At 32.8% G+C, this 21645-nt stretch overlaps 3 protein-coding genes across 4 annotated transcripts; 2 read left to right on the top strand and 1 right to left on the bottom strand.

The window, feature by feature from the left end:
- The first annotated feature begins 673 nt into the window (after nt 1–673).
- LOC140437706 (uncharacterized) lies at nt 674–9407 on the top strand. Of its 2 annotated transcripts, none has more exons than XM_072527366.1 (3): nt 674–901; nt 1798–2050; nt 9267–9405. In XM_072527366.1, the coding sequence occupies exons 1-2, from the start codon at nt 772–774 to the stop codon at nt 1923–1925; spliced, it is 258 nt and encodes an 85-aa protein (XP_072383467.1). In that variant the 5' UTR covers nt 674–771; the 3' UTR covers nt 1926–2050; nt 9267–9405. The 2 variants fall into 2 exon arrangements, with proteins under 2 accessions (XP_072383467.1, XP_072383466.1); XM_072527365.1 differs by having other exon boundaries at nt 675–901; nt 1798–2038; nt 9267–9407.
- A 32-nt stretch (nt 9408–9439) lies between these two features.
- On the top strand, nt 9440–10502 carry Tbcc (Tubulin-binding cofactor C). Its single transcript, XM_072527363.1, has one exon. The coding sequence runs from the start codon at nt 9443–9445 to the stop codon at nt 10445–10447; it is 1005 nt and encodes a 334-aa protein (XP_072383464.1). The 5' UTR covers nt 9440–9442; the 3' UTR covers nt 10448–10502.
- Nucleotides 10503–16445: 5943 nt separating this feature from the next.
- On the bottom strand, nt 16446–20861 carry mus81 (mus81 structure-specific endonuclease subunit). Its single transcript, XM_072524973.1, has 3 exons — nt 20459–20861; nt 19157–19541; nt 16446–17280 (listed from the first exon to the last, which is right to left on the bottom strand). Exons 1-3 carry the CDS (start codon nt 20756–20758, stop codon nt 16556–16558), a joined length of 1410 nt encoding a protein of 469 aa, XP_072381074.1. The 5' UTR covers nt 20759–20861; the 3' UTR covers nt 16446–16555.
- Between the last annotated feature and the right edge of the window lie 784 nt (nt 20862–21645).

Raw genomic sequence — 21645 nt, 5'->3', positions numbered from 1 at the left:
ACTACACATGGACGTCGACATTGTCTAACTTTACATTTAAATTGTTCTTTAAGTAATCCAATATTTTGTAAATATTGAATTAATTCAGTATCGCTTTTTTGTGTTATATTATTTATGTCAACAATAGAATTCACTTCCATTTTTCAGGAATAAAACCAAACATAAATTAAACTTGTTTTGACAATTTATAAATTTCATCCAGAGATATTTTGATTTGTTTAAATAAATATCATTTAAAATATTTAAAAACTGAAACAAACCTATCACAAAAATTGGCAACCTCGCACAGTCGCTGTCAAACTTCAATCCAAAAAGCCATAATAAATCAAACAGGTTATATGAGCAAAATTTATTATTTTGTTGATATCAACAAATATTTCATTATAATCCAATGTTCTAATAAAAATTACTAAATATTACACACTAATATGATATAATTAAAAGGTTAGTAGTAATATATAAGTTTGTTTTATAAAAATATGTCTCAAATTAGGGTCGCTAATAAATGTGCTGGCACCCATTATTAAAAACATACAAAAGTTATTAAAACAACCTCGTTAGTTCAATCATACAAATTATTATGAGTATGAGTTACAACTGTTCCTGTTCGTATTGAACAGGCGCTTCGGTAAATATACACTACCGCAAAGTATTTGTCATTACACTGTCACAAGTCATTTATCATCGGTTCGTCATTCATTGTCCTTTTTTGGATAAAAAAATTCCAGTAAGTATCCGCATAACACCAAATGGCTCATTTTTCATCCAGTTATGCTCATTAAAAATCCGAAACCGGGTGTAAGAAAGTGGCTAAAACGAGGGGCTGTGGCTTTATTCGTTATAGAAGGAGCGAGTTTTGTTGGAAGCTATTTTCTTTGGTATAGAGTCAACACAGATAGAGGTACTAATAATACATTTGCTGAAATTCTATTTAAAATTACTTTCTTTAAATAACACTAGAATACTAAGTTCTTTGTTTGAACATTAATATCAAATAATGTCAAATTGACTAGATAAAAAGGAGATAATTTAGTTTTTATCTATTATAATTAGAGTACATAATAAAGGTATGTCTAATTTAATATTGTTGCACTATGAGGAAATGCAGATTGCTTGCTTATTTGATCTGGTTAGCTTGATGTTTATTCTTGTACACCTTTACAATTTGCAGTGCTTTCAATATGTAAAACTGTTTTATAGTTAATAGTTAAGTTAATTCCAAGATATAGTTACCAAAGCAATATCTGTGCATTTGTCAGGAAAATAGTAACTGTGATGTGTGATATTATACAAATAGTAAGAATCAATTTATACACTTATAGGGCAAGAATTGTATTCAGTAAATAAATAATGATGTCAACTTCTCAATTAGTGATTTTCCATCAAACTTATGTTGCTTTTAATTATGTTTCCATACATAATTTGACCTAATGTAATTACTTGATTATTGTGTCAAAGAATGTATAATTCAACCACTTCTTATGTTTTTACAATAGTCTATGTTTATAAAGAAAATATGTGCCTTGTTGACTAAGGTATTTGGGTTCTCTACCAATCAATCAGGAAAATTCAGCTGGTACATGGTGTGATTGTGTTGTTCCCATTCTCTCAAATCAGAATGACTAGTTTCATACATTCGTTTTGTTTCATCTATATGAAAAAGTTTATAAATTGTATGTTAACAGTAAAATTAACTATTAAAACTTTAAAATATTGTGAAGTTTGTAAAAAAGATTATTTTTTATTTCACATTAATTGCAATTAAGCAATTTGTTGTCTAAGATAGTGATTTTTTAGATACAAGAAAGTATTTATATCAGAATTATCCTTCAGTTTTGGAAGCATATTATAAAATTGGAGAAACCTTTGATCCCCAAAATCAAATAAGACAAATTGATTTGGCTTACTGGAATAAGGAATCTTAATGGCATCTAGACTTGTTAGATCATTATTCTGGTTAGTTGCTTGTGGAGGTGTAAGTTATGGTCTTTTAGTTTTTACTACACCATCAGAAGAAGAAATTAGAAAAAGAAAAGAGGTAAATTAACAGGTATAATCTTGAACTCTTTTAACCTTCATATCATACTTTTACTAATAAACTAGAATCAATCAAGAATACAATATTTCAGCAACTGAAAAAAATTATCTTCTATGCAATTGTTTATAGATTTTAAATAGGCAGGTTCTGTTCATGAACACAGGGTTTTATTTTCTTGAAAATGTGAAGTGCAGGTTTTACAGAAATTTTTAAAATCATTCTTTCTTAATTTAATAGCTTCATCCTCGTCTTCTTAGGTGCCTTTTATTTGTGGTCAGCATTAATCAAGTCAAATTCATCTCTGTCATAAGCTTGATATATCCATGTATGTAAAAGATTAATATTTATATATAACACAAATTTACTTATATTTAAAGTTAAATATGACAATATTACATTAGTTGTATAATTATTCAATAAGTGGACAAGTATAAAAATATTTTAGAGCCATTAAGGAGTCATTTAAAATAAATACACAAGTAAATAAAAGATGTAAATAAATATGTTATATACATCAAACCTTATATTATAAATAACTTAAATTGGTATCACACGTGGAGTAATTCTTTAAATAATTTATAAATAAAAAATAAATTGTGGCAGAAATTTGAAGTATATTAGGAGCAATTAAACATTTGCAAATAATTGCAGTACAGTCCCACAATATAGTCCTACAAAACATTATACGTGAAGATGACATTGAAATGGTTGGAAAGTTTAAATACCTGGGAGTAGAAATATATGCTGACGGATCAAATACAACAGGAAATACAAAGATGAGAATCTATAAAACTTTAATTCAACTAATAGCATGCTATGGCAGTGAAGCATAGGTCCTGAAAGAAGGCATCCTGCATCTAAAAGCAAACTCGACACATTCGAAAGGAAAGTACTGAGGACAATACTAGGACCTGTGAGGGAAAACCGAATCTTCAGGAGTCGATACAACAGCGAGCTTTTTCAACTTTATAAGGAAGCACCACTGTCAGACTTCATTAGAATACAAAGATTGCAATGGGCCAAACATGTGATAAGAATGGGAGAGGATAGGCTACCAAAAAGAGCACTGAATGCTAGAATGCAGGGAAAGAGACCGGTTGGAAAGCCAAGAAAGCGCTGGGAAGACACAGTAAACAGTGTTACACAAGCCCTTTTAGGAGTCCGTATATGGAGAAGATCAGACACAGACAAGCAAGGGTGGAGGCAAAAAATAAAGGAGGCCAGGCTGAATTTGGGCTGTAGTGCCATAGAAGAAGAAGAAATAATTGCAGTGCATTAGTTGTTCACTATTTAGATACAAACTATTTAAGACTTTGAAAAGACAATTGACATTTGTTCAGTCAATAATGCTACTAATATATTCTACAGTTGTGTGAGGCACGAGCAACTTTAGGAATGGGATGAAGATTCCTGTGGTTCCAAAAATGTTCAGTATGAACAATTGAAGCAAGAAAATTGATGCAATTTCTAGAAAATTTGATGAGAAATTTCAAAATGTTTCTTGTAAAATTTATGAAACTTTAAAAATGATTAAAGAAACATCTAGAAAGTCGAATGATATATTCATAGAAGTTTCAGAAATCGTAGATTAGAAGAATCAGGTCTCAGATCGGAAATATAAAGGGGAAAGACTAACCTGGAGCATGGCACTAAAATATGAACTTCTAAAAGAGCTAAAAGTAAAGTATCATAAATATTATGTCACTTACATGAAAGTCCATGAAGTGGACACTGGTGTTATGAAGACAATAAGAAAAGTTTCTAGAACAGTTCCATCGTGTGAATTGCAAACAACATGTAAAACATTGGTTCTGAAAATGTGAATTATGTACAACGGGCATTGGTTCAGTTGCTAAAAGCAGGGCGAGCTATCAGAAGGGTACACAATTACTGATTGGAAATAAATACTATGCATCACTATCCTCTTCTAAATCAGAATATATGGCTTGGGTATCGTCAATATCATCCAAAATCAGATTAACTAGACTAACCATCAGATGGCGACTCTAATGAATTGTCCACATGTCATTTTATTGCATATGTGTAAGGAAGCACTCTGTGTCCATTTTAATATTTTTTTATTTGAAATATTGTAATATTATTATTTTTTTAATCTGTAATAAGAATAACGTGATGGTGACGTTATTTGCTCAATTATGTACAAAAAATTATGCAAATAAAAATTTACTCTCTATATTTTGGTAGTGTCAATATTCAAAAGCATATTGTCAAAATTTCGTGTTATTTAAATTATTATTTACCCAGTTACAGTGTTTGAAATGACGCTACTTTTGTGGTTTTTATAAACAATGGATTCAAAGAAACTTCGTTCGTTGATTTATCACTGTTATTTGATGGGGAGAAAATACCTTCCAACTGAACAATAGCTCAAAAGTGCTACCGCGACTCTGCTTTAACGATTACAATCATTAAACAATGGTTTGCTGAATTTAAATGCGGTCGTACCGACACCAATGATTCTGAGCGCTCTGGAAGGCCAAGTGGGGCAATTATTCCTGAAAACATCGAAAACCTGCTGAAAATTATTATGGCAAAACGTAAAGTGAAGACAAGAGATAGCTGACACTCTAATGTTATCAAAGGGTAACGTTTTCAGTATTATTGAACATTTGGACACGAGAAAGCTGTTTTCTCACACCAGAACAAAAATATCAATGAATGGATGAGACTCTGCGAATTGGAATAAGATGAAGTTTTTGCGTCGGTATGTCTTTTTTGCGTCACTACTTCACTTCGGAATCAAACCGCCAATCATCTGAGTGGACATCACCCGGAGAAAGCTCCAAAGCGACTAAAAACGCAACAAATCGGAAAGGTTACGGCCTCTGGAATTTGTGACCTGCAAGGAATTATTATTATTTAGGAGAAACAATCAACAGCGACTACTACATTGGTTTATTGGTGCATTTGAAGACCGAAATCGCAAAGAAAAACCGTTATTTGTTGAAGATAAAATTGTTTCACCAAGACAATGCACCCTGTCACAAGTTTATGAAAACGGTGGCAAAAATGCTCAAATTTAGCTGTGAATTTCTTTCGTAGCCACCGTATAGTCCAGATCTGGCCCTCGGCGACTACCACCTTTTTTCGTTCTAAAAAAATGCTTCGTGACAAAAGATATCGCTCCGATAAAGAAGTAATATCGCCGAAACCGCCTATTTTGAAGACAAAGATAAATCGGTTTACAAGGGCGGCATCGAACAATTAGAAAAGCGTTTGAATGATTGGGAGATTATTTTGATGAATAAAGAATAATTTTTACAAAAAAATAGTTTACTAATTAGGGCCAGGACTTGAGGGACGTAATGAATCACGGTTAATAAAGTTTTTCCATACATTAAAAATGTATTTAACTTTTAAGGGTCAAGGATGTAATTCAATTTTTAAATGTATTCTCCTATTCTAGAATGTATGTAAAAATATTAGTTTGATTAACTATGTTATGAACGTAGTGATAATAGTAATGGCTTAATTGCTATGTCATATAGACATTTTTATTGTGTTGACGAATGACATAATATTGACATTTATAAATGCCGCCAAGGATTATTAACTTAATACATGGATTTTATTATTAAAACGCTTCAGGTTTTAATAATTAAATCTGAAAGATACAGGTAAAAATCAAGAGATACAGTTAACCACTTTTGCTTATAAAATATTTTTGAGTTTTTTTTAACTTATTATAAATCTTACGATTTGGTATCCCTTTAAAGAGTCCATTGAGGCATTAGAGTTAATAACTTCACAATTTAGTTTTTAATGATCACTATGGTTGATTTTAACGTCTGCATTGGTGATGACAATACTGGTTACAACAACGATGTAACAAAAATGTCAGAAATGAAAATGGAGATCTCTAGCACAAATAATTTGCACTAGCAAAGAACAATACAAATATACTTTTGAAACTACTAGAGGACACTAGTCTTAAGTTGGTTAAAGACAGATCAGTAACCAGAACAGGTGAACAGATCAGAAATGAACCATCCACTCATATGGGCTACACCTAACGAAGTAAAAACTCTAATGGAAAACCTCGATAAAAAGAAGTCTCCTGGACATGATGTGATAACAGCTAACGTATTAAATAACCTACCCAGAAAAGGAATAGTAAGTATAACACAAATCATAAACTCGATACTAAAAACAGACTACTTTTCTGCACAATGGAAGTAGTCATTACGATTCCAAAACCTTCGCATCGGATTACATCTTACCTACCCATCAGCCTATTACCAGTTTATGTCCAAAGTCGCAGAGAAAGTCATTGAAAGTAGACTGATTATTGAAATACAGAACAACAATGTTATACCTAATCATCAGTTCAGTTTTCTCCAAAAACACGGCACAACTAAACAAGTGCCTAGGATGGTAGAAAAGATACAATCAGTCTTTCAGAAAAGAGCTTTTGCAATGCCATTTTCCTGGATGTTAGTCCAGCATTTGACAAGATCTGGCATCCCGAAGAAAGCAATATCTCAGCTGCTATACACGATACTAAAATCATACCTCGAAGAAAGACTACTTTATGCAAGATACAAAAAAAGTGTTAAGTAACATCCATAACATAAATGCAAGGGTCCCGCAAGGCAGTGTCTTCGGACCAATTCTCTACACAATCTTTACAGCTGATTTCCCAACTGGAGAAGAATCCACAATCGGGTCATTCGCAGATGACACTGCAATTCTGGTCAAAAATCCAGATCCCATACAAGCAGCTGAAATATTACAACAAACCATACATTTAATTGAAATATGGGCTAGGAAATGGAAGATAAAGATCAACGAAGCAAAATCAATTAACGTGGTATTTACTAAATGTCACAAAGAAACACCAAATAGCCTAATGCTAACAAGAAAGTTCACAAAAATGATAGGTACTGTAAAATATCTTGGATTACACCTTGACAAGAGACTAACATGGAGGACACAAGTCTGGATGAAAGGAAGCAATTAAGAATAGAAATTAAAAAAACACTACTGGTTACTCGTTCGTAAATCCACCTTATCATTATCTAACATTATGGAAGGGAAGATAGAAGGAAAACGGGGCATCGGAAGAAAGAATACTCATGGCTTAAAAACAGAAGGTATTGTACAAACCTCGATGCCCATGCACTCTTTAGAGCCACACAAGACCGAGAGGAGTATGCCAGAATTTTCGTCAACATCCACTAATTGGATAGGGCACCGTAAGAACAAGATTATCTAACAAAATATTAGTGTATACATCAACCATCCAGCCCATCTGGACATACGGGGTTGAACTGTGAGGAACTGTAGCAGATAACACATGGCATTACTAAGCGATTCATCACGTCACTGATGCACCGTGGTTCATTCCAAATGCAGACATTTACAGGTACTTAATGATCGAAACAGTGAAGCAAATGATTGTTAAAAGCGGTGATAAATATTTTAAACGACTGGAAAAACACCTCAAACACAACTAAGTAGATTAAACGTTAGAACTCGTCGTGACTTGTTGTGAGAGTCGGATATAAATACAAATTCATGGGATGCTTCCAAAACATATTTGTATAAAATTGCATTACAATGTTGCCAGTAGTTTCGGCAAAATCGTAAAAAATGTGTGTAATTTTTTTTTCTTCAACACTCTTAATCTTGAAAACGGAAGGCGGTACAAAAATTTTTTACTATGCCAACCCCAATTATTTTTCAGTTTTTTACCTATCCTAGAGACGGTGTTACCTTTTTTTGAAACACCCTGTATAAATTCTAAAAATATAACCTAAAAAAAATTTACCCTTGTTGAATTTTATATTATCCATTCCTTAAAATTTCAGCATATAAATTATAGTTACCACTATCACCTAACTGAAATACCGATCTAGCTAGGTAATCTAATTAATTATAATTAGATTACGTAGCTAGATAGATATTTCAGTTAAGTGATACCGAAAATAAAAAGAATTTTGTGGTACATGACTCCAAAAGGTTGAGAACCACTGCTATAAAAGACATTGCAAAAACTACAAGTACGAGGTGATTCAATGAAACGTTACTATTTCAAACAAACAAAAAAACTGAAATTAAATTTAATAAAACGTATACTACACAGATGGAAATTAATGTGTAAGTGAAGAAATGTTCAGTTTTTGAAGATGATATTGGAAAGGTGGCCTTCATTTTGTCGGACACATTCTTGCAGCTGTGGTTCAAAGCTTTTTATACGACATTAAGTAACATTTGGTAAGCTATTGCTTCCACTTCTTCGCGTATCCGTTTTGTCAAAGCCTCGATAGTTTTTGGGGCTACTTTGAAACACTTTCGACTTTAGATACCCCAAAGAAAGTTGTTGCATAGGGAGAGGTCCGGACTACGAGGTGAATATCGCCGTTTTTACTCATAAGACGACCGGGAAACGATCTTCTTAGTAAATCCATTGACACATCCTGTTTAAAGGTCGTGTGCTTATTTCTGTAATTCTTGATTCCCGAAAGAAAAAAATTATTCAACATGTATACGTAGCGATCAGAGTTTACTGTTACTGCTTGCCCTTCGTTGTCCTCAAAAAGATAAGGTCCGATGATCCAAGTTGTTTTTATTAATACGTTCCAACATTTGTTCACAAAACCCTGGGTGGGATAATCTCGAATGTTTCTTGTACAATCTGGATTTTGTATGGATGATAGTGGAGATCTTTATGCAAAATTTTGCTTGTGGTACAGCTTAATTCCATTGTCGTCGCATGGATCTTCAAGGACTCACGTGTAATGAGTTTTGCACCGCTTCAATATTATGTAGTGTGAAATCAGTTCTGACACTGCCACCTCTTTTCTGTGTTGCTGAACCACTCCTTTCAAAGTTCCTAACCCAAGTCTGAATAGCCTTGTTAGACGGAATTGGAATGTTGCGGCAAATGGTATTGTAAACGAAAGCTCGTTGCACACGCACAAAACTTTCACCATTTTTGTAATAAGCTTTCACAGCAAATGCACGATATTCACCCCACTACTTATCCACGATAACTAAACTTCCCACGGCCCCTCAATTTTTTGCTAGCAGCGTTGCCAACTCGTGCCGTTTCACTGAACATCCGTTATAATATTCATATTTCATAGCTTTCGTGTTTTGATGTTTTGTTTTTTTTGTATATTATATTCGCCGTTTATAAAAAATTTTATTGTTCTTTGACTACTCATTATTTTTGATTAATGTTAATTTTAATTTTTATTTTTAGGAATTACTGACCAGTAAAGAAAAACGGGAACATTTAAATAAAAACCAGCAGTTTATGGATGTTATAATCTCAGCATCCGAAAATAAGAAGCCCATTTATCGTTTAACCAAGGAAGAACTCGAGAAAGAATTTGGAAAGAAGTAATCCCTAATAACCTATTGTATCCTATATCCAACATGAATTCTACTATAACTTTCGAAAACACAAATGAAAAAGCTAACAAACTAAACATTTTAACGAAGAGAGAAGTGGAGCGACAAGTGAATCTACAAAAACGTAAAGATAACAAGGATTCACTTGTAGCGGGTAACGAAAAATTGGAGTTTTTCGAAACTCTATTCGCAGAAAAACGATCATACATAGAAAACATGATAAATATGTCTAAAAGTGTCCCAGTGAATGAATTGCCTGATCAGTTAAATGAAATTTTGAAAGAAATAGTAACTTTACAAAAATATGTAGCAGCTTCAAGTATTTTTATTAGGAATTATGATATACAAAAATGTCAGAATATTTTACAGGAATTAACAGTAAGAACGAAACAAGTAGAAGACGAATTGTTGCCCAAAAAGAAATTTTCCTTTAAAAATAAAGTTAAACAAAAAGCACAGAATAGCGAAATAAAAAGTAGAGGTGTAGACGATGTCGATTTTAAACCAAAAATTGAGCCGGTCAAAATAATTACCGGTTTTTCCAATAAGTGTAACGAACATCTTGCTTTAAATAATTCTGAACTGCTTAAAAAGGATGTTACTTTAGAAAAATTAGATTCCTGTACAGTATCCTTTCAAGGAAGTCCTTCCACTTTACACTTAAATTACTTAAGAAATTGTAGGATATTCTCCGGCCCAGTTAGTACTTCAATATTCGCTGAAAATTGCGAGAATTGTATTTTAGTCATAGCATGTCAACAGTTGCGGTTGCACAATTCTAAAAATACCGATATTTATCTTTATGTTACTAGTAGAGCTATAATGGAAGATTGTAAAGATATCAAAGTTGCGCCTTATAATTGGAAATATGAAGGGATTGAAAGCGATTTCGAAAATGCCTCTTTTGATACTGCTGTAAATAATTGGACATGTATAGATGATTTCAATTGGTTGAATCAGAAACATTCTCCCAACTGGAAGGAAATTGATGAAAAAGATAGAATTCAAAGTTGGAATCATTATTTTTAGACACAGTGTAATTTATTAGTTGTTAACTTTTATTAAACAGATTTGCTTCTACAAAGTATTTTCTTTTCTACCTATTTCTCTCCCAGGAAATCGCCTACCTAGTAGACATGATGCAAAACTTCTGAACGTTGGAAATACGCAAGGGCGGCTGTGACAGGGAAGCGCTAGGGGTACTGCCCTCCCACTAACTCAATTTAGTAGATATCTCATACAATTTACTTTGAATGAATTTTTCTTTATTTAAAAAGCTAATAAGTGTATTTTGAATGAATTTTTCTTTATTCAAAAGTCTAATAAATTTTATTCTGTATCTCTTGTCCACTTAGCGCTTTCTTTTCATTTACGTAATGCGATTACAACGCTCCAAAACCTACACATTCACCCGATGCGATGGGCAATTCTTCCAACGGCCGGCCCAGTGCTGTCAAGAAAATTATCGGGCGGTAGATGATAAATTGCCATGTCCGAAATATCCTTAGATGCAGGTAGTAACTGGCAACGTTGCTTTATTTCTATTAACAATCTTATACTTAGCAAGGGAACCGCCCGAAATATTTAGTTTTCAGTCTGTAAGTGTACAATTCTGAAGTTATACCTGTCCGATTATCTCTGTCCGATAAGGCAACAGTTATTAATAGTGTAAGCTCTATTAGACAAATACTTGGGACTTCAAAAAACGTTTAAATATAAAACAATTAGGACCCCCTAGACCAAAATTGGACAATTCAGGCGAGACAAAGTGGTAGTAGGACTTTTAATTGAAAATTCAACGAGACACATTATTTGTTAGCAGACTGGTTTGTGGGGAGACTAATTGCTTCTATTGTATTCACTGTAAATGGACGAGGCTTTGACTATCCGGGATGTAAAATCTTTCAGAGAAAATTAAATAACAGCATTAGCTCAACAGTTCCATTATTGTATTGAATACCAATTATTAGGGTCAGTAAATATTCAATCACAGTTAGATTCGGCTTTTAGAAGATCAATAAAGGAACATAACGAGATAGTGACCAAAAATAGGTATCTTTTAAATAGAATAATTAAGTGCATTAAATTTTGCGGAGCGTTTGAATTGTAGCATTTTATTTTGAAGTCCCCTCGTATATGTGTTAATTGAAATCCTCTTATATATGCATTATAATAACGAAGAATTTTTTCAATGTTTCTTAGTTCGTATCCTTCAATTTAAAACCAATATAATCTTTCGTTCTTTTTAGGTCGCCGCCGTCGATAATAAATCGTTTTATTGTTTATTTATGTCACAGGCGCAAATTGTTCGATATTTCTTTGTTCAAACCGCCCGATATTACGTTTTCAAATTAATCTACGTCTTAATTTTCGTTGTGTTTTGTTTATTTTAGCGTTTTACTTATTCTAGTTTATGCGAGCAATTTTTAACGATAATTTCGTCACTTTCGTTGGAGCCTCGGTGAAGAGCGGTGATCTGATCTCCAGCGTCATGTCCAAATTCAATTTGAATTTGTAGTTTTCTGTTTTTGTCCCTTTTCAGAGAAATCTTCGTCTTGCGTTATGGAAATCAATTTTAGTAGCAGTTAATCGTCTAATTCCACCTGTTCCGGTTGTTTAAGAGGCACAGTCATAAGTTTTGTGCTCAGTGCCGGCTTCGGCCTCAAATGGTCGATCCAATTTGCAGTGTGAGATCCAGTCCCTTTTGTTCGTGTGTTTGTGTCCAGGATTCAACTCCATCGACGTCAGATTTTCATTCCAGATTATGGAAATGGTTTCCCTTTGTTCCAGAGTTTCGTTCTTGCAGTTTCAGTCCAGAGATGTAACAAGTTTCAGAGTTATGTGCGAAATAGTGAAATCCAGGTAACATTTTTTTGTGTAAATTTAAAGTAAAGACAGACATTTTTTTAATAATTGCTTTCATACAAAAAAGAATTTGTAATATTTAAAGTAGTAAATTTTATGGTTTGACTTTTAACTGTCATTTTATTTATTCAGTTTTGTTTTAAATTTAATGTTAATTTATGACAGCCCGTTTTAGCATTTTTGATTTGTTTTGTTTTCTTTAAAAGAAAGGTTAGCTTACATTTAAATTTTGTAAGTTTTTGTAGTATCTCCAACTCCTGGAAATTGTAAACAGATGACACATGTAAGTCTTTTTTGTATTTTGCAGCTATTACTATATTTTTGTATTGTCTTTTTTGAGCATTTTTGTGTTCTCGATGTTTTGTAACTGTTTGGGGTGACACAAAAATAAATGTTAAATTTTGTTTCTGAACATTTGTTTATTTTTTTTAACTAACCCTTTTTTTTGAGTTTCCATTTGGAAAAGATATGTTTTTTTTTTATGTTTAATAATTATATCTCCAGTTACAACTAGCTGGTTGTAATAGGTATAATTAGGCACCTCAAGTGGCGCCCTATATTAAATTTCTTGAAGTGTTTCCGGTTTATTTTCATTCTGTTTGTCCCAAGAGATTTATGACCCTTTATTTTATTTTTCTGTAGTTGCCCCAATCCAAACCCCCTTGTGTTTTACTTATCCACGACCCCAGCTCTCCAACTAACCCCTCAGTGCCCGTTCGCACAAGTAGCGTTTATTTTGCTTACCCTATCTTCGCCCCAAGAATTTCTTCCCCCATCTTCTACCCCTATGGTAGGCAAAATATTATCGTTACAGAATTAGCTCTAAGAGGTCACGATGAAACATGGAAGAAGTTGACCACAAAGAGGTAGAAATAGCTCCTTATGTGGCAATCGAGGCTGATGAGACTACGGACGCTTCCATTCAAGATCAAACGATTTTAATTTTGAGATATACCCTAACAAATCTTTGAACAGTTTTGAGGATATTTTTTACCTGATTCGCATAATGCAGAGGGCATTAGTTTAGTAAGTGCATTTTGGAGCAACTTAATAATTTAAAATTGGACAATAGATATACTCACTAATAAGTTAATCGGCCAAAGTTATGGTGGCGCCGCTGTCATGTCGGGCAAAATGAATTGAGTTCAAGCAATAATTCGACGTTCTTTTCCGTATGCTCATTTTATCCAGTGTTATGCACACCAGTTCAATTTAATTGTCTCGAAGGCAGCTTCTGAGCATAAAATGGTAAACGTCTTTTTTGCTATCTCCTTTTCTCGTTCTCCTAAACGTATAAATGTACTGAACAATGTTGTAAAGAAACGTTGGATACTCGTTGGACACTCAGCAGCCGAGCTGTAATCACCATCTTCAGTCGCAAAGGCGATCTCATGCAATATTTTGAAGAAATCATTATAAAAGAACAAGATACTCAAGCCATTCAACAAACTTCGGGCTTAATTATGTTATTTGGACGAAATATTTTTATACTGGCTAAATTTCTTTAATAACATTATGCCGCACGTTGAGGCTATACATAATCAACTGCAAATGAGAGCTGTGCTGTTGTATCCAATTCGATACAGAATATGAAACCATTTTGTTTTTTGCTTTCGGATGATTCATTTCCAAGAAATTGTGACACCCACCAACAAATTGAATGAGTTTGGTCAGCCATTTTGAAAAAAAAAAATTAAGTAGTTTAATCTATGTACTTTCACCTGTAAAAAGTTTGATTTTCAAATAACTTTTGTACTATAAATACAAATTTATTTAAAAAAAACACGGTTTTTGAGGAACTTGGCGTTAAAAACAAGGTGATTAATATTTTTTAAAATTGTTCGTACTCGTCTTGTAATTTACTAGAATACTTATCTAAATATTTTACTCACTATAAATCTTGCCGCAAAAACTGAGTGTCATCCGCATATTGTTCTTGATTTCTTCTTCTTGATGTGCCTATCCGTTACGAATGTTGGCAATCTTTATCTTATCTGCAGCGCGGAAAAGCTGCACATATGTTGTATTGAACCAGATTCTGAGGTTCTCTAACCAAGATGTTCTTCTTCTTCCTGGACCTCGTTTTCCAAATATTTTTCGTTGCAGTATGGCTTGAAGGAGAGCATATCTGGATTCATTTCGCATAATATGTCCAAAGAATTTCAAGATATAATGGTGGTCAGTTCCTCTCGGTTCTTATTCATTCTTCTGAGGACCTCCTCATTTGTGCCAGTCACGGTCAGTCCACGGGATCTTAAGCATTCTCCGATATAGCCACATCTCAAATACTTTCAGTTTTCTGCACATATCTTTCGTTCAAGGTCCACGATTCAACACTATAAAAAAGGACAGAGAAGACGTAGCATCGCAGCATTCTTACTTTTGTATCAAGAGAGAGGTTCTGACTCTGGATGAAGGCCCCGATCCGATTGAAGGTGGATCTACCTTTTCCGATGCGTGCTCTAATCTCCTGGTTGTTGGTCCATTCTTCATTTATTATGGTGCCGAGTTAGTTGTAGTGCGTCACTCATTATACAGGGGATTGGTTGACCCTCTGTTATCCTTTTCTTGCTAATTATCATAAGCTTTGTCTTCTTAACGTTTATATTGAGTCCATATTGTTGACTGTAATACGTGATTTTGTTCATAAGAACTTGTAGGTCTTCTAAGTTGTCCGCAAATACTATGATGTCATCTGCATATCTGATGTTGTTTAGGTAACCATTTAGTAGAATATATTTTTCAATTTCGTGCAAAGCTTCGATAAATATTCTTTCAGGGTACAGATTGAAGATTAGAGGAGACAAAATACAGCCTTGCCTCACTCCACGTATGATTTTCACATAGTCAGTGTGTTCACCTTCAACTCTGAGATTTGCTGTCTGATTCCAGTAAAGATTTCTAATTATTTTCAGATCTTGGTTGTTAATTCCTGCTTCTTTTAGTATTTGCATGATCTTGGCGCGCTGTAGTCGATCAAACGCTTTCTCGTAATCAACCAGACATATGTATACGTCGCAGTTGACGTCTCTGCATCTTTGGAATAAGACTGAGAACAAAGCCTCTCTAGTACCAACAGCATTTGTGAACCCGAACTGTTTGGGGGAAATTTGACTTTCACACAGCTTGTAGATTCTCTTATGACTTATCTTTATCAACAATTTTAGGAGATGGCTCATGAGGCTTATAGTACGGTAATGTTCGCATTTTTGGTTCCTGTTTTTTTTGGACGTGCAATAACCTCAGATGTATATGTTGTTGAATATCTTTGCGATTATTGCTATTGATTCGTTGTCCATTAGTTTGAGTAGTTCTGCTTGTATATTATCAGGGCCTGCCGCTTTGCCATTCTTTAACTGTGTTATTGCGGAATAAACTTCCTGCTGCAATATTCTTGATCCATCATTTACCTCTTCTTCTAGCTCAAAGGTGTTATCTCTTTGGTCTTCAAACAGTTTTTCTTGATATTCTTTCCACGTTCTTATTTTACTCTGCTTGTGCAAGATGATGTTTCCGTCAGAATCAGTTATATTTCCTTTCTGCCTTCGTCTTAGTTCCCCTGTGAGTTCTTTAACTTTACTATGTACATTGTGACTATCGTACTTTGACTGCAGAATCTCAATTTATTCGCATCTTTCCCTTGCTTCTTTTTCTTTCGCTTCTCTGATTTTCGTTCTTATTAATATATTTATGGTTTTGTATTTGTCTGGGTCATTTTTGGCTTCTCTTCTCTCGTCCATTAGTTTCAGGATCTCATCTGCCATCCATGATTTTTTCTTCATTAATCTATCTGTCTTTAAGTGTTTATCCTTTACATTTTGCACTATTTCTGTAATATTTTTGATCGTTTGTTCTTCGTTCGATTCGTCTCTAATTGCAGTCACTTGCTCATTTAACGTATCTCATCGACTTGCTTGGACTCTCATCCTCGTATCAAGGTCTTTCAGCATAGTTGTTTCAGCAGTTTTGAATTTGACTCGAAATACTCCCACCAGTGGAACGTGATCTGTCTCCAGGATAAGTCTTGACAGATGTGAAGCTGTTTCGGAATCTTTTATTTACTAAAATGTAGTCTATTTGATTCCTAATAATTCTCCAGGATAAAGAAACAATATTATAAAAAAAAATTTGATGGTTTTTATATCGTGTATATTTTAGGATCTAAACAATTGTTAATAAAATAAAATTATAGAATATCACAATTATTCCCTTAAACACTATTTTTTTAATATCGGGGAACAACGTAATCAATTACTTAATTTAATACATCAACTAATAATTTGTAAAATTAAATAATTGGTGTACAGTGTTGCTTAAAGTCGAGCCAAGTTTTCTATTACCACACATTATACATTCTAATAACTTTTCCCTTGAAACTTCATCAACACAATCATCGTAGGCTTTTCTTAATAACATAGGTGTTGGGTACAGCTCAGTAATGGAAACGGCTTTAGCCACCGACATTCCACGTATCTGAATCAACATTTTTATAAAAAGGTCAGTCACCATCATTGGCCTATTTTTGATAGAACTTTTATTAAAATCTGTGAAACTCATCAAAGAAGCAACATCATCATTCAAATCTATTGAAGCAATCGACTCTTTTTCACATCTGAATAAAGTTTTCTTTTCGAAAATTCTTTTCAGCAATGACGAAAAGTTGAGCAAAAGTTTTGCGGTGTGAGTCAAACCTGCAGTCATTTTGATTTTAAAGCCATCATGTATCGCAGTATTGAAGGCGGCCTGCTGTAACGTTGTCAGGGGTAAACCGTGGTGACTATAGTTTTCCAACAGATAATAAATGTTTTCTATGCCGCACTTCTTCAATCTAAACTTTTGTTCTTTGTATCGACCGTCAGTAATACTTCGTGAGAAGTCATCCAGTCTTTTCCTTTCAAAAATGTATGGCAAGACCAATTCCTTTTTTGACGTTTTGTCACGGCAGATCCATACGTAATCACCAACATTTAACTTTTTTATTTCATATTGGCATTCACCTAAAAACAACCATTATTTAAAATCATACTTGATACATATTACATTAGAAATTTTTATTTTGTTAAATTAATTGTTTATCTCTTTAAGGATGGGTCACGTCAATAGACGTTTTAGCGTAACTTCCGCGACAGGCCGGGTAGCATCAATATGCTTTCTGCAAATTTACTTGTTTTTTTATATAGCTTTTTGCTTGTGGTGTTCTGTATCTTTAGGAATATTGTTAGGAATAAGCTACAATACATTTATTCAAATGTTTAATTTACTGACGTTTCGATCTCTATTCCAGAGACTGTTTTCAAAGTTGGAAAAAAAATAGAAAATAAATAATATACGATTATATCAATATATAATAATAATAATAATAAACAAATGAAATAAATATAACTAGGTATCATTTATATCTTTGAAAACAGTCTTTGGATATACAGATCGAAATGTCACTAAAAACCTGTAAATAAATATGTTGTGGCCTATTTTGAACAAATAATATTTAAAAAATATAATATAATTAACATTGAAATAAAAGTGAGTGTACGCCACTGGATTTTAATATGGCTTTCTCTGCCTTCAAATGATGAAATAACCCTTCCAAATAGTGGAATCAACTTTAGTAGACCAACAATTTGGATTTCGTAATAGCAGATCAACCGAATGTAATATACTATTAGTGTTTGTGGACTTCCTGAGGAAGGCTTTGGAGAGGGGGTATAGGGTAAATGCACTATACACTGATTTCTCCAAGGTCTTTAATCAGGCCAACCATAATATTTTACTATTTAAACTTAGAAAAATGAGTGTTGATTGCTGATGGTCCACTTCTTGGATGGTTGAGGACATACTCGATTGACCAAGTTCAGATGGAGCATTTACAAATGCTTGGTTTTTTAAAAGATGCACTATAGACTTTCAGAATATTAAAGTGATTAAATTACTATATTGTTCTTTAGCTACACCTCATTTACAGTATTGTTCTCGTGTATGGTCTCCATCTTATAATATTTACATATCAAAAAATGAGACAGTCCAATAAAAGTTCTTAAAATATGTAGCATATAAACAGGGTATACCTTTTGAATTAAATCAAGTAAATTATGATCAAATTGAAACCCAACTTTCTATTCTCTCATTATATGACATGCAAAGATGCTTTATGGCATAATTAATTCTGCAGTCTTATATCCTCAGCTACTTGTTGCATTGTATATCCAACAATCATGTTGGTCTGCATTTATCTCTCTGTGGAACATGATTAAACCAAACTTTTTATGTTCCTCTTCACAGAACCAAGTATGCATATAATAATTTTTTTTGATAAGTACATTGGAATATAACTATTGTAAACATTGTTAATCTTTTGGCAACAGCTGGTTGAAAATAAATAAATAAATAAGAATGGCACAACTTTTTACAATCTAATTTCCCTATAAGCCCTTATGACCATCTCAGCCCTGCAGGGGAGTAGAGACTGTATTAATAATGTGGTTTGGCATGATAACTAGTTTGAAATTCAATGTGATAGTTTCGTATTCACATTTTGCATCTTATACCATTGATATATATGTCCTATTTTTATTTATCCATCTCTGAAACAGATTTCTCATCTTAAAAAAAAATGAGGTTTCCTGATAAAAATATAGCTTCACTACAATGTAAAGAATTATATGATTCTTAAGTATTTGGATCAATTCTGGCCTAGCTTGATAAATATATTTATGAAGAAGTGCATATTCCATAGGTCCTATGTCCTATGAGCTTGCACTGAGTTAAAAGATAGTTTTGTTTTGTGCCTTTCGTTTTATAAATATAGTTATTATTTTTATTAAAAAAGATTTTGTAACATTTTAACCATTAGAAAACTGTATATGAATAACTAACCTGACTGTTTGTCTAACTGTTTCAAAAAAGGATCAGTCTTCCTCTGTGAATGATTTCCTGTTTCCTGTGTATCAATATACAAAATAATATCAAAATTTCCTGGTTCCATCACAAAAAAATCCTGACAATTTTGAGAAGATTCTTCAGATGTATTTGAAACATGTTTTGTTATTTTTCTAGATTTTCCTTTGGTAACACTCACTTTAATTTCTTGTGAGTTTTCAGATGTTTCTTCCATTGACGATGATGATGTTTGTTTTTGCAACTGACAAGGAATCTTTTTCACTTTGGATTCTTTTTTTCGACTAATTTTTGGTTTTATTTGTAGATTGTTTTCATTGGAAATATTTTCTGATGATGGGCTTAAATTAGTCTCTTTTATATCCTAGAATTATAATATATTAATACAAATATATATTCAAGCTTCAAGCACCAGCAAGAAGTGTTACTAACTGACTTGAAAATGCCAAGTGCAACCTTGCCGAAACATATTCAAAATAATGGTTTTTGTCAAAACCAAAATTATTCAATGTGGAGTGAATTTTAATATATGTATTCTTTTTTAAGTAACTGTCTCAATTGTATATGTATAATGTGTCATACTTATTTATGTAGTATTATTTGATTTTTGCACCTGTGCAAATAATTTTGCCATTTTACATGTTGTTTATATTTATAGTATTCTGTGAAGTTAGTAAACAATTTGCAACATATTATTATTCAGATATAAAAAAAAGGAAAATTTTGATTTATTTCTGATAGAAAACCTGAACCTGTATAAATCTTTGTCATACTATAGAGTTGTTAAAAAAGAAAATAAAGTTTGCATACACTTAGGAAAATATTAGGAAAAAATGGACAGGAGTGGCGACTGCTTTGTAAGCAGGCCAAGATCCACAACAGATTGTCGAGCCACTTATGATGATGATAAGGATGGACCAGAATCAGAAAACAAAAGACATTGGGACAATGATTGAATATAAGAAAGTAAAGAATAAAGACTCATCATTCATTGAAAGAACTAAGCAGAGAAGTAAAAGATAATGAATTGCCACACTTTAATACTTAAATAACTAGTGACTGTCCAATAATCAAATATCACCACACAAATTTATGTGTATAGATAAAGATGCATTAAGATCAAAGCCTTTCTGAATCTAAAAGAAACTTATGATAAAAGCTCTAGAATAAGAAACGATACGAATAGAATAGATAAATTAAAAACGCATACTGAAATCCTGCCATAAACTGAATGGGAAATCTCTATTTGCATATTTTAAATTTGCACTTAATTTTACCTACTATATTTATGTCACCAGTGTCCATATCATTACTATTCTCTGTAAAATCAGAATTGTATCGTTTTAGTTTATCATCTAGCATTTGGCACAATTTGGTACCAAATCCCTTTAATATTTTGCATTCTTTTCCCGAATTAAAAGGAATAGGACATTGTCTTATAGAACTTAATGCTAGCTTGTATGTATATTTTAGTTTTGAGTCTTTTGCTTCTGCATCCGTTTTCCATTCATTTAGCCATTGTTCAAACAAAGGATTTGCAGATTTATATTTTACGGTTATTCTACGTCTGTTTTTATCCATAGTTATAAAAAATATATAAAAATGAATATTCTTTGATAAAAGATTCCAAATATAACCTAAAACAACAAAAATGGTAAACAGTAAACAAACACATGAATTGATGACATAGAACCACAGGTTGCAGACCATCCAGAGATATGTAAGAGAAATATCTCTGCAGACCATCGAGATCATTAAAAAGAGACAATAAAATGCAGGACAGAAGACCAAAATAAACATGAGACTACAAGGGAAAAATGAAGAAAAGGTACAAGAACTGATTGATCCTCTACTTCAAAACTTACAGATTAGTTCCCTTGGAAGAACTATTTAAATGTGAAATTAAATTTTTTGGTTCTTAGAAAAATTTTGTATTTTTTGTATCTGATTTTTGAGTATTTTACTTAGCATAGTAGAAATTATTAGTGCTAATGATTATATTACATGGCCTAAACTCTCCTAGCAGCTTGCGAGAAACTCGTACGGTGTAAAGGTGTAATAGACCCATAAGATATTCGAAGAACTTTTGGTTGGCTATGCTGTAGTCACAGAATAAGAAACATTCTATGCTTTAACCACGGTTTGTAGACTTACTACGGTTGCCTCTTCCGACTGGGGTGGGAATGCTTGAGTTACGTCACCAGAGTACACAAGAATACAAAACCCATTTATTATCACAGTTTGTTCGTGGTAATTATCTTTCAGTTTATTATTTGCTTTATTATTTATCGTTTCTAAAATATCTCAGTTTACTTTATATTTTTGTATTTGAAATTTTGGTGTTGTTTTCTATAAAAACTTATTTTGAATTATCGAAGAAACGTTATTTATTGTAATTGTACATCGTACCTATTGTCTTCGTATCTTTTTATAAAGTAGGTTAAAACTTTAAAATTTAATTGTGTATT

This window comes from Diabrotica undecimpunctata, chromosome 3 (assembly GCF_040954645.1).
Source record: "Diabrotica undecimpunctata isolate CICGRU chromosome 3, icDiaUnde3, whole genome shotgun sequence".
Taxonomy (NCBI): Eukaryota; Metazoa; Arthropoda; class Insecta; order Coleoptera; family Chrysomelidae; genus Diabrotica; species Diabrotica undecimpunctata.
Note: the sequence above shows the minus strand (reverse complement) of the source record. Positions and strands in the feature narration are given on the sequence as shown.